This window comes from Osmia bicornis, chromosome 1, assembly GCF_907164935.1.
Source record: "Osmia bicornis bicornis chromosome 1, iOsmBic2.1, whole genome shotgun sequence".
In the NCBI taxonomy this organism is placed as follows: domain Eukaryota; kingdom Metazoa; phylum Arthropoda; class Insecta; order Hymenoptera; family Megachilidae; genus Osmia; species Osmia bicornis.
The window spans coordinates 4,737,869-4,750,028 of NC_060216.1; the positions used below are offsets into that span (position 1 = coordinate 4,737,869).

The 12,160-nt window shown below is 33.0% G+C and overlaps 5 protein-coding genes across 8 annotated transcripts in view; 2 read left to right on the plus strand and 3 right to left on the minus strand.

The window, feature by feature from the left end:
• Positions 1–3,631, plus strand: part of LOC114880416 (pleckstrin homology-like domain family B member 1) — a 28,254-nt gene extending 24,623 nt beyond the window's left edge. For both annotated transcript variants that reach the window (XM_029196407.2, XM_029196406.1), the window contains exons 11-13: positions 1,999–2,163; positions 2,222–2,479; positions 2,547–3,631. In XM_029196407.2, coding sequence (XP_029052240.1) covers positions 1,999–2,163; positions 2,222–2,479; positions 2,547–2,735 — 612 coding nt within the window. In that variant the 3' untranslated portion in view covers positions 2,736–3,631. The remainder of the gene's footprint in view (positions 1–1,998; positions 2,164–2,221; positions 2,480–2,546) is intronic.
• A 98-nt stretch (positions 3,632–3,729) lies between these two features.
• LOC114880418 (ADP-ribose pyrophosphatase, mitochondrial) lies at positions 3,730–5,091 on the plus strand. Its single transcript, XM_029196410.2, has one exon. It carries the CDS (start codon positions 3,855–3,857, stop codon positions 4,710–4,712), a length of 858 nt encoding a protein of 285 aa, XP_029052243.1. The 5' UTR covers positions 3,730–3,854; the 3' UTR covers positions 4,713–5,091.
• A 92-nt stretch (positions 5,092–5,183) lies between these two features.
• LOC114880417 (protein SHC1-like) lies at positions 5,184–6,863 on the minus strand. Its single transcript, XM_029196408.2, has 4 exons — positions 6,500–6,863; positions 6,125–6,397; positions 5,732–5,947; positions 5,184–5,661 (listed from the first exon to the last, which is right to left on the minus strand). Exons 1-4 carry the CDS (start codon positions 6,758–6,760, stop codon positions 5,221–5,223), a joined length of 1,191 nt encoding a protein of 396 aa, XP_029052241.1. The 5' UTR covers positions 6,761–6,863; the 3' UTR covers positions 5,184–5,220.
• Positions 6,864–7,475: 612 nt separating this feature from the next.
• On the minus strand, positions 7,476–8,883 carry LOC114880423 (peroxisomal biogenesis factor 3). The gene has a single exon (XM_029196416.2). It carries the CDS (start codon positions 8,881–8,883, stop codon positions 7,741–7,743), a length of 1,143 nt encoding a protein of 380 aa, XP_029052249.1. The 3' UTR covers positions 7,476–7,740.
• Positions 8,884–8,948: 65 nt separating this feature from the next.
• LOC114880425 (mitochondrial import inner membrane translocase subunit Tim8 A-like) lies at positions 8,949–9,861 on the minus strand. 3 transcript variants are annotated; one of them, XM_029196420.2, is made up of 3 exons: positions 9,808–9,861; positions 9,478–9,594; positions 8,949–9,140 (listed from the first exon to the last, which is right to left on the minus strand). In XM_029196420.2, exons 2-3 carry the CDS (start codon positions 9,565–9,567, stop codon positions 8,949–8,951), a joined length of 282 nt encoding a protein of 93 aa, XP_029052253.2. In that variant the 5' UTR covers positions 9,568–9,594; positions 9,808–9,861. The 3 variants fall into 3 exon arrangements, with proteins under 3 accessions (XP_029052253.2, XP_029052254.2, XP_029052252.2); XM_029196421.2 differs by lacking the exon at positions 9,808–9,861 and adding an exon at positions 9,706–9,801; XM_029196419.2 differs by lacking the exon at positions 9,808–9,861 and having other exon boundaries at positions 9,478–9,801.
• Positions 9,862–12,160: the final 2,299 nt, after the last annotated feature.

Below are 12,160 nucleotides of genomic sequence, written 5' to 3' on the forward strand. Positions count from 1 at the left end.
TAAATAATCTTTAGTTAATATTCCTTCGGCAATAAAAAGTACAAATTTAAAATTTTTATTACAACTCGAAAAATAAAAGATTTCTAATACTTGTATTCCAAATTGCAAAAGATTAGTTTCTTGATTTCAAATCTTTTTTGCTAATGAATTTCGTAAATTTTTTATTTAGAATTAAAATTATTAAAAATACAAATGTTTCAAATTACAAAGGGTTATTTTTATTTTCAATTCTCCAAATCTAATTTGAAATTTTAACTATACCACGAATACGACATGTGTCGCTTTATATTACTAAAGCACGGGGTTAAAATACCTTTGATTTATAATAAAATCACGTACGAGGAACAATTCTCCTTGTCGAATGACGCAGGTTCCCCAAATGCTACGCAGAAGTGATCGACATGTAGAGGCTCGTGTGTCCTCCCCTTTTTCTTTTCCATTTTTTTTTTTTTTGTTAAACAAACGCCTGGTCACCGGCACGCATTTTACTCATGAATGAGCTCCCAATTTTCCGTGGGCAGAAAAAGATGCCTCGAAGAGGGGAGACGTGGTGTTTTAACCGGCTAAACAAGGTCCGCAGACATCAGTTCTTCACTGTTGTTCTACCCCAACAGAAGATTCGTGTTTTCGAAAAAAAGAAACATTAGAATTATTGAAATATTATAAAAACGAAGCATAACTTATAATTGGTTGATGTTATTACGGAGTACTGTGTTTGATCAAGTTTGAAGAAAACAGAAAGATATTAAAATCATGATAAAAGATCATTAGACGATAAATAATTGCTCGGTTCTATTGTGAAAAATAGAAAAATATTTTTATTACATATAAATAGTGTTTGATTCAGTTTGAAGAGATTCTTTGGAAAAAAAGATATTAAAATTAAGAAAAAATTGTGATAGAATATTAGATGACATAATTATTCAATTCTACTATAAAAAAATTCAAAGATATAAAAATAGTGTTTGATCAAGTTTGAAGGAAATTTCTTTGGAAAAAGTAAATATTATAATTTGAACTGAGAATAGTAGAAGCTCATTAGACAATAGATAATTGTTCTATTGTATCTTTAAGTACTGAAAGAACCTTACTGTTGCATAAAATCCATGTTTGATCAAGTTTGAACAAGGAAAGGCACCCCAAGAATTGGGAACAAGCTATCCTTAGAACCAACAATAAAACTGTGATTGTACTGAAAGATATTTCACGGTACCATATATCTGGTTCGGTTTGAAACAGTCGTAAAACGTTTGAGAGCAGCGCAGACAGAATGTCTTTGATGTGGATGAGTTACATGAAGAATAAAGCTAACAAGAAGAAGCACGTTCGTAGGCGACGAGTAAGTTTCTATTTTTTTCAAATCCACAAAAGGGTCAATGCAGAGTTGCCCTAGTTTTCTTTTTCACACTGGATGGAGCCCTTCAATGAACACGAAGAGACACTCGTTGACTCGCTTCATTGCACAAATTTTTCTCGTTAACCCCGGCTTTTAACAGATCTGCCTCTGGTGCAGCCGTTTGAGTTATTTCCAGCAATCCATTAATCCAAGGCATCGTCAACGTCTGGCTTGCAATCCTAACAGATGTATCTCCTTACTTCCGTTTTTGTGCGTGTCCTTGACCAATTGCGATTTTTTTCTTTTCTTTTTTTTTTTTCTTTTTTTTCGCCATCCTCCATTTAGGATTTATAAATATCACTCTGGGTTAGGATGCCAATATGCAACTGTGGGTCAGATCAAAATTCTTTTTTTTTTTTTTTATTTTTATAACAAATTGGTTGGGTATATCGATAGGACGAAGATAGTACTTTTGCTAGATTCTGTGTGTTTCTTATGTAATTTAAGCAAACTATAAATGTCTTCATCTCAACACTACTGTTACATAATTCCTACACTTTGGTCATCAAAAATATTTTCACAGAAACTGACTATTTTTTTTCTCCATATTTTGTTGGAAATAACTGTAATTATATTAATTTGCGTATTAATTTTTGTTACAGATGAGAGACGACCGAAGAACATCAATGGAAGGCGAGAGACTCAGCAACACCAGTGGAGGAATAATAGAAGGAAACGGAAGTCGGCCACTTTCACAGACCTCTAGCGAAATGGACACCCTGGGTCCATTGCAACCAGTCAAACACCGTGAAAAGGCAAAACTACAGGTATACTAATAGCGAATAACCATAAAAAATCATCATCATTAATAAGTTACTCCTACAGAGACCACTCACAAGATACCTTCCCATCAAGTCGGAGTCCCTGGACCTGAGGCACCATATCGAGACTGCAGGCCATCATTTACCCCTCATACATGACGTCACAGTGGATACTACCAGCTGCAGTGGTTATTTGTCAAAAATGAGCAAGAAATTCCATCATTGGAACAAACGCTGGTTCGTGTTTGATAGGAAAAGGAAGACACTGTCATATTACAGTGATAGCTCTTCCAGGAAAGCTCGAGGAGTGATTTATTTCCAGGTATAATTTCCTGTTTCTGAAATTAACGCTAAGAAATATTCTTTATACAAATTTTTCTGTTCTTTAGGCTATAGAGGAAGTATACGTGGATCATATGAACACTGTGAGATCACCACAACCATCATTGACTTTCATTATCAAAACATCATCAAGGTTGTACCATTTAATGGCACCAAGTCCAGAGGCTATGCGAGTTTGGGTGGACGTCGTGTTCACTGGTGCTGAGGGTTATCATGAATTTGATCATGGTATTTGATAAACTGACCCTTTATAGGTTTCTGGTCAAGATCCAATTTTATTTGGAGATCACCGTGGTCCTCGAGGGTAGCCTACAGGTTCTCAAAGCTTGTGTGATCGTTTGAGGATGAGGTTTGGTTGGAATTGAATGTATTGGTGCTAGGCAGCTGTACACAGACTCAAATAGTGTGTTTAATGATTCTGAATTTTGTAACGGAAAGGTAAGGGTTCAATGATGTATGCCAAATCGAGGGCATTAATGGTGTGTTACTGAGAAGTATTATTCATTCGAATGCGGGCAATCACTGATGAATTTGATAGAATTCTAGTCTTCCAGCATAACTTTTGAAAAAGAAAATCTTCAACAGTAGTTTGTGTGTTCTGGTTACGAACCAAAAATCCAGTCCTTAAGATACTGTAAATACATGTCATTTTACATTTTACATTTACACTTTAACACTTTTAATAAACATGCCTGTTTATACATCCAAAGGAATCTTTTAGATCATACTTATATGGTTTTTGTGATTCCAGTATCTACATATTGTTAAATATATCATCATACTTGATACATAAACTGTAAGTATTCCCATATATGCAAAATTTAATGTAATGTTTTAATTCGTTTGCAAAGTTTTCAAAAAGCTACTTAAACTGAGGAACACTTATAGTTAGTGTACAATTGACATGTAAATAATTACATGTAAGAATGTCATGATTAATTGAATGTTTATGATCCTTTTTACTTCATGTAGAAGTCAGAATTTTATTATATATTCATTTTAATCTGGCATATTTTTTGATATATTTACAAAAGGTATTAATAAACCATATACCCTCATAATAAATGTATAAATACCTGAGTATTTTAAAAAATCATATCTTGTATATAAATAAATAAAAGAATTAAATAAACACCCTCCAGAATAACCTATACCAACTTTACATGGATGCATGTTAGATCATCTATCTTCAGGGGCGTATTCAATACCATTTTGGTTCAGTTGATAACTGAATCAGATGGTACATGCTGATGTAACATTACTTCCAATCGATACAGCAGAATGTGATACAAAAATGTTAAGGAGGCTCTGTGCAGATGGCATAAACGTCACTCTTATTGTTCTGATAACGAAATATGCGTACTGTATTTGTTGAAATGATTCACAACAAATGCAGACAGGGCTTTTACAGCTCAACTACCATAAAAAGATTTGAGGTGCCTGAAAATAAAGTGTCATGGTCTGTTGAGTATCCAGAATATAAGCCAGTAGAATATACTGCTCCGAGTGTCAAAGGGAAACCTTGGGCGGATCCGGAAATCAGCGAACCATCATTCAAACCCAAATGGAATACCCTCGATGGAAATGTGAATCGTAAAAGCTTTACGAGTGACTATATTATAAAGGATGGTTATCCTTTGAATCCTATAGGTCGTACTGGAATTGTCAAACGTGGACTGTTGGGGAGATGGGGACCAAACCATGCAGCAGATCCCATTGTCACACGTTGGAAAAGAAATGCCACAGGCGCTACAATAATAGACAAAAACTCAGAAAAACCAATTCTACAGTTTGTTGCTATACAGAGAAGAGATTCAGGGGAATGGGCTATTCCTGGGGGAATGGTCGATCCTGGAGAAACTATATCAGCAACTTTGAAAAGAGAATTCATGGAAGAGGCTATGAATTTGTTAGAGAAAAATGAAGAAGAACAAAAGGAATTGGAGAAATCTATCAGAGAATTTTTTGAAAAGGGAGAAGAAATTTATAGGGGATATGTTGATGATCCCAGGAATACTGATAATGCTTGGATGGAGACAGTTGCCTTAAATTTTCATGATGCTGATGATAGCATTTTGGGGAAAATAACATTGATGGCTGGAGATGATGCACGCAATGTGAAATGGATGGATATTGATAAAATGCTGAATTTGTATGCCAGTCATAGTGAATTTATTCAAAAAACTATACAAAAGCATGATGCACATTGGTAATTAAAATACACAAGACTGCTTATTTAATAAGATTTTATTTCTATCAGGAGCTGTATAAAAAAAAACATACACAAACACAATTATATTATATAAAAAAAAAGATTAATACGATTTTAATGTTACATAAAATAGCATTAACAATCTATTTTGTCATAAATGTACATAATCATCACAGATAACAGTACAGATTATTTTGAAAGTATATAAAATCTAAATCACTATTTAAAATAAGTCAAAAACATGAGATAATGAAAATTAAATTTTCCTTAACCATAAGAGCAACACACTTTACGTTCACAATTTATTAAATAAATATTTTTGTAAAAATACTGTATATTATGAATAGATCTTACAATATAATAGAAGTAAGAATACGAAATGTAATTATTTTTACTTAGACGTATTGTAATTGACGTAAACGCGATAAAAAATTCAATTTTACATATAATAATCGTATTTTCACTTTCAACAATTGTACTACTTCTTAATATGGCACTCTATGATTATTTTACTCCAAAGGAACAGTCAGAATGTTTGACTCTTTCAAACCAAGCATGTCTAAAAATAACTCTGTCGGATTCCTAGACCCTACTACACCCTGTTCACGACCAGAATTTTCTAAAAATTCTACGTCTGACTGTGTGTTTAACACGTTATTATAATTAATCAACTTCTTAAGAATATTGTTCATATTCTTATTTGGCAAATACTTCACAGTATTTTCACATTTATCTGGAAATTCAGTTTCCTTTGATTGATAATAACGTTTCTCTAAATCTAATGCATGCTGAGCTTGAATCTGACCTAATTTTGCAGCCTTAATAAAATAACTGCGAGCCCTATCAATATCTACCATAAAACCACCTTTGCCTTGAGCATGAAACACACCTAAATTATACGTAGCGTCTGCGTGATCTTGTTCTGCTGCATCATTGTAATATTTGGCAGCCTAAGAGAGTAAATACAATATTTAATAATGCATAGATTCGTTTGGATTGTATTATTAAGCAGTATCATACCTTTGTGTAATCTACCAATGTTCCAAGACCCAATTCATAACACAGACCTAAATTGAACATACTAGCAGCTGATGACAGATTTGCACCACCAGTAAAATGTTTTACAGCATCCTTGTAACGCCTTTCTTCTAATGCTTTCAAACCATAGTGAAGTTCGAATTCTGCCATGGTTAATTTGTGAGTATTTGCAAATTCTTCTGTTGCTTCTTTTAAAGCCTGAAAATTTACAAAAAAGGTGTCATTTAATATTGTAACTTAATATCATCAATATGACAAGATAATTTCTTTAGTATAGATTTCTTTAATTGAAGAACTATTTCTTAGTACCAAATGTATCATCACACAAGTTTTCTCTCATTATAAATTATAATGTCTGCAGAACAACATTCTCACCTCTTCAATGGTAATTGGCCCAAATGGTTTCTCAGCTTTCCAATCTGATTCGGTATTTTCTTGAGCATATATTTTATTATTGCCAACACAATTAATTGCTGGTAAAATGTTTGTAGGCTTAAAATTTAATACTTGGCCAAATAAAGAAAAAATACGTTGTTCTGGAAATTGTGATAGTTTGTTTTTCAGAGAATCTGTTTTCTCATTTTCAAAAAGCCTTCTGCGAAGACACAGTGTTTGACAGACCACCCATCCAACAGCCAATACGCTGGACTATTAAAAAATGATCAATTATTATATGATTGGAAAATGAAAGTAGTTCACACTTTATATAAATAATACTGATAAGAGAGATAAACAAAACGGCGCAATTACCCATCCTATAGCCTCCGACCAGGTGTATTTTGTGTAATTGGAATCGTGATCTTTATCTTTAGTTCCACTACTTTTTGAAGATCCACAGAATTCATTGTTGAAAGCTGTAAAGCTTGGTGCCAGAAACTTGTGATTACATGTCAAGCTTGCTTTAACCTCATTTTTTGTGTTGGATTCCTGGGACGATTGCGAATAAACATTTGTACGACATGTACGGCGTTCTAACGTTTCACGAATACCGCGAGCTACGAATTTCCACATTTTTATTGTTAGTACATAGAAAGGATTAAAATTAAAAAAAAAAGATGTTTAATTTTACAACGATCTTTATTGTCACCTATATACGTCTCCACCGCATAAGGAAGAGCGGCGGATTGAAAATTCGACAACTGAACACATATCCAATCTAGCTACACAATCGGAAAGAGGATAAATCTACAAGAAAAAGTAAGTTGAAAATATAGAGTGACATTTTTTCATACAAGGCTTTATTTCTGAATAAATCGACCTTCAAAATTCATTGATTTTAAAAAACCCGGGTTTAAATCAAGTTCTATTATTTTTCTGAAAGAGGGCGCAAAATTTACATTTTAGTTTTAGTTCTCTTTGTTAGTATCAGATGGCATCATTGTATGTTTGTACAGTACCGAGCATGGTTAGCTATCCGGGTTTCAGGATTCCTGGCTCTCCCCTCCTGGGTTCCCAGTGCTCACCGTACTGCCGATGTATGTATGGGGGGGGGGGAATCCCCTATATGAGGTACGTAGCTGCATTAAATATCAACATTGACGCGGAAAAATTTTAATTAATAATACTATTTTTGGAATTCAAAATATTCAATTAAAATTACAACCAAAAATAATTATGAATAAAATAATACAAAAAACATGTTGAATCACTTTACATTTATTTTAAGATTAAGTTAATTATAAATATTCGTTGTTTATATTTCTAAACAAAGTGAATGTAATAAAAAAATGTTCAAAAAGTAAAAATATATTATAACTTCTTGACAATATTACATACTGTAATAAGAGGACCAAGGCATATTTTTACAATTTACATATACTAGTAATAACCCCGTTACTAACACATTTTTAATTCATAATTACATAATATGGTGATACAACTTACATTGCTACTAGTTAAGCACAAATTTTGAATGCAACATATTTATAAAAATTAAAAATTTTTATCTCTCAGTGGATTTGCATGTCATGTGTAGTTTCAATACTTGCATCTTAAAAACTAAATGCTTCATAAATATTTGCTCCAAGTGTTTTAAGTTCGCTATTTGTTACAAGTTGTTGTAATAAATCCGTTTGAAAATCTTTAGCTGTTGGTTTGTCCGGTACTTGTCCATTTACAATAGGAATTATCTTGGCCATTGGCATTGATATCTTATTAATATTTACAAACGAATTCGAATCATAATTCGCGCTTATGTCGTTATTATCTTTCCAATTATTATGATTCTGGCTCGATGTTCCTGGTACTGAAAAACCATTCTGAACTGTTTTTCCATTTTCCATTGTGGGAGAACCAACAAAGAATGCAGAGATGTGATCCACTAGCAAACTGAATCCACTTCTAATATTACTCTGTGTTAAATTTTGTACTTCTTCACTTTCTAGAAGATCTAGGGTTTCATTAATTAATTTTGATACAATAGGTTCTTGATCATCTTCACAGGTTAGCAGTAACATGTACTCAGCAAGATTCTTTATAGGATCTTTTGAACTATCTGCAGATATAGAAGAAGTTATTGCCCAATATATTTCTTCTATATCTCTTAAAGTTAATTCGTCTTTCAGTGATATCGAGGCTGTGATTTCCGCAACCTTGTCTTTTATAAGCAGACTTAATTTCTTAATTCCATCATATATAAAGTGACGTGAAAGTGACATGTATTTTGTCTGTACAATGTTCTCTGTAGTCATGCCATTAGAATTCTGAATATCTTTATATACATGGCCGCCCATTACATTGAATTGGATCCTTATTAAAGTAGCTAACATGGCATAGGAATATATCACTACAGCTGATCTAGCTATTGCTAAGACTTTCAACTCGTTCCAACAGGCTACTTTATCAGGACAACCGTTTCTAAGTTTATTTACAATAGCTTCAGTGTCCAAAACTTTGATTATAGAATCCCTTAGAGTCGATGTAAGGGACATAATCATTTGGCTACATGTTCTTTCTGTACACTCAAAGTACTGTCGTCGTTTTGTCTTTTCAAGCATATCTTTTATTTCCTTTTCTTGCCATTCTCTAAGTTTGCGTGTAGTATACCTTATGAATACTACACTACCAAAGACAATACCTCCTAGTATAAACTTTCGTCTATGACGACTTACAAATCCACGAATTCTTGAGAACATTTTTAAAATAAATTATATAACGTGAATTAAAAAATACTACATAATCTATTCGTGAATAGGCTTGATTATTCTAAATCCTCTTCTTTGGGATTATTAGCTAAAGCTATGTTTGCCAATCTATAGGCAATGAAATTGCTTGTATCAATGAATCTCTCCACACAATTGATCAAGCAATTTTTAGTAGTGTAATCCAAAGAATGACTGGATGCTTTGACACAGATATCCCAACAAACGTCAGTTAGCTTGTGTCCCAGTCTCTGAAAACAAAAAATTATATGTTAATACGTTAAGGAGTGTATTAAAAACAGAATATCATTTCAGGACAATATATTAATTACAAATGTATTTATAAAAACGTTAATTTACATTTTTATATAATACACAAGGCTACATATTATTTCTATGTTAATAGATGATATGTTTTTGAAATCAATTCCACAGTTACAGGAAAAACAGATCCAGTTATGTAAAACCTCTATGCTAATCAGCATTTTTACGTTTTCTATTTAAATTACTGTATAAAAATCTTATGATTAATAAAAATTACTTACTACTTGTATAAAAGCTTCAAAAAACAATCATTTGCAACCTAACCTGAAACTGTTGACTTTTACTTTCTCTCTCTAGAAATGCTTGTAACTGTTCGTCCGCACCTTTTGACTTTCGCTCCGTCATAAAACTCATTCTTTTATTCCAACTGTACTTTTAACACTGAAATAATGGAAACATTTGACCTTTACACCTTTATCATTTTTACGTACCTTATCCTGATTTTCGTATATATTAACAGTCAGTAACTAATACGCAAATCTATGTCCCTACTTGTTAGTATTTATATTAAGATAGGTTAAATTTGAATTAGTAGCGATAAAACGTAAACTTAATCTTTTTATTCTTAAATAAAAAATTGAGAACATTTCATACGGTTAAAAGAAGAAAATACAATTTGTGATTAGTTGTTACCGGCCTCTACAGGCGAGAATATTAACATTGAGAATACCTACAACCGGTGAAGTCGGTTTTTAAATTCATACCTATAATCGGTACAATTATTACAAAAAAATATTCATACATTTTAAAAAATTATTACTGTGATTATTATGTGAAAGTAAGTACGTGTCAAAAGAAAACGGGCTTCAAGTGGCTGTCGGCATCGCCTTTGACGTGCATAGAGAGGAAATCACTCCGTATGTATGATTCATTTTCTAAAATTAATTACTTACATTTTCTCTAAATTTTCATTTATTTATGATCAAAGGATGATTTAAAGAAAAAATGACGAATGTGAATAATTCTAAATATTTTATTGCATATTTAAATCGTTATTTGTTGAAACATGTACAATACGTGTGAGGCACGAAACGTTTATAATTAGCGTTGCATATATGTATTTCGCTAATCTTTGTGCACACATCGCGAGTATGCACTGATTAAATGTGCAAGCCACGTGGAGGCATGTGAAAATGACCCTGGTTGATTGCAGATCTTCGCGATCTTTGTGACGGTCGAAAAAGATCGGCGGACCACAAGGGATGGGAAGATTGGTGAAGGACGCTCCTTTCAACCGAGAAACTGACCAGGAGTGGGGAAGTTGGTTACACGTGCGACTTCCTTCCCCTTCTTCCTCTGACCTCCTGTCCTTCTTTTTCTTTTCAATGCCTCTCTTTTTCTCCCTCTAACTACATATCTCTTTCTTCCTTTTCGCATGCCTTTCTGCACGTATTCTCCAATTATTACACGGACCCCTCTTTTTCGTGTTCCTGGAAGGTATCGAGACACGTTTGATATTTCGTGATTAATACACTCGTGTTCGAGACAATTTATACAATATGGAACCAAAAATGTTCAAATATATAATTAAATCTAAATTGGCTCCACGGAGGGTATCTCCCTTTTCCGTTGTCGCATATGTTGAAATCCCCGTTGCGCAAGTCGCTGGTCTTTTTAAAACATCAAAACATCCATGAAGTCGTTATTTTAATTTTTAACCAATGTCGGTTACAAGAAAAATATTCCCTGGCGCCGTTTGACATTAGACGCGGCATCAAACACGTGCGGTTGTAAATCCTATTGCAAGAATAATAGAATTCTTTAATACTGTATCTAAAAATAACTATACGGTACAGTGTTTCAGTGACGCGACAGAATGCAATTATTGATCGTACATAAACGTCAGGAATAAATTCTTAAGACATTATAAAGTGATATTTTATTGCAGTAATAATGTACTTTTTGTCGAGCACAGCTGGACTACCTGTGGTAAGGTTAGGCCGAATATTAACGGTTATCATGTTGGAAATAACTGGAAAACGTGCCGACAGCTGATTACCCAACGCATTGGTAGGAGAGGTACAATATACAGTCACTCACAGTGAATATCGTCCACCCGCAACGGGGCGTATATTAGTCTAAATAAAACAATAAATACAAATAAAATACAAATTAAATTATTCTACATAAATAACTACATAATATAATCTAAAAGCAAAAAATTCTGTTGAATAATAATCGAGATATAGCATTGCAAATAGAATCATGTCCGAAATGAACCTCACAGTGAAAATCGTCCACCTACAACAACGTTTGATAAATTCCAACAGTTATTTGATTTTGTAATTTTTAATGAGTGATTCTTGTAGATTTTTGTGTGCTGAATCCGAATCTCTAAACGATTTTTATCTAACTTTTATAATTTTCGAGATAATCAATCTTACACACAAATTGCAAATATTCAATTTTGGTAATGATTTATGCTTTTACAATAGCAGATATTCAGGTTCTTTTTTCACGCAATAATTCTGTGGAATCTACCGAATAAAATGATATAAATTGTTACTACACTATAAACATGTAAATATGTTTAAATAATAATGAAAGTGGAAGAGACGCCTAAATTGCACGAACGTCTGCTGATATTTTTTATTATATTTCAAAAACTAACATTCTAGGGGAAAATCTAATCATATTACACGATAGAGAAACATTTTTGCTAAGTATAACATTAAAGCAAAGTAAAAAGTTATGTTTCTACTTTAAGATTTAAGTCTGATAATTTGGCATAGAAGGAAGGCACATAAACGCAAAACGTACACAACAAACAGGTCGACCGTCAGCATTGAGAACTACTGCTGTCACCGCTATAACGCCATAGCTAATAGATACCTAATATGCGCAATCATTGTATTTTATTTGTATTTATTGTTTTACTTAGACTAATATACGCCTCGTTGTGGGTGGACGATTTTCACTGTGAGTGACTGTATATGCTGCGAACGGG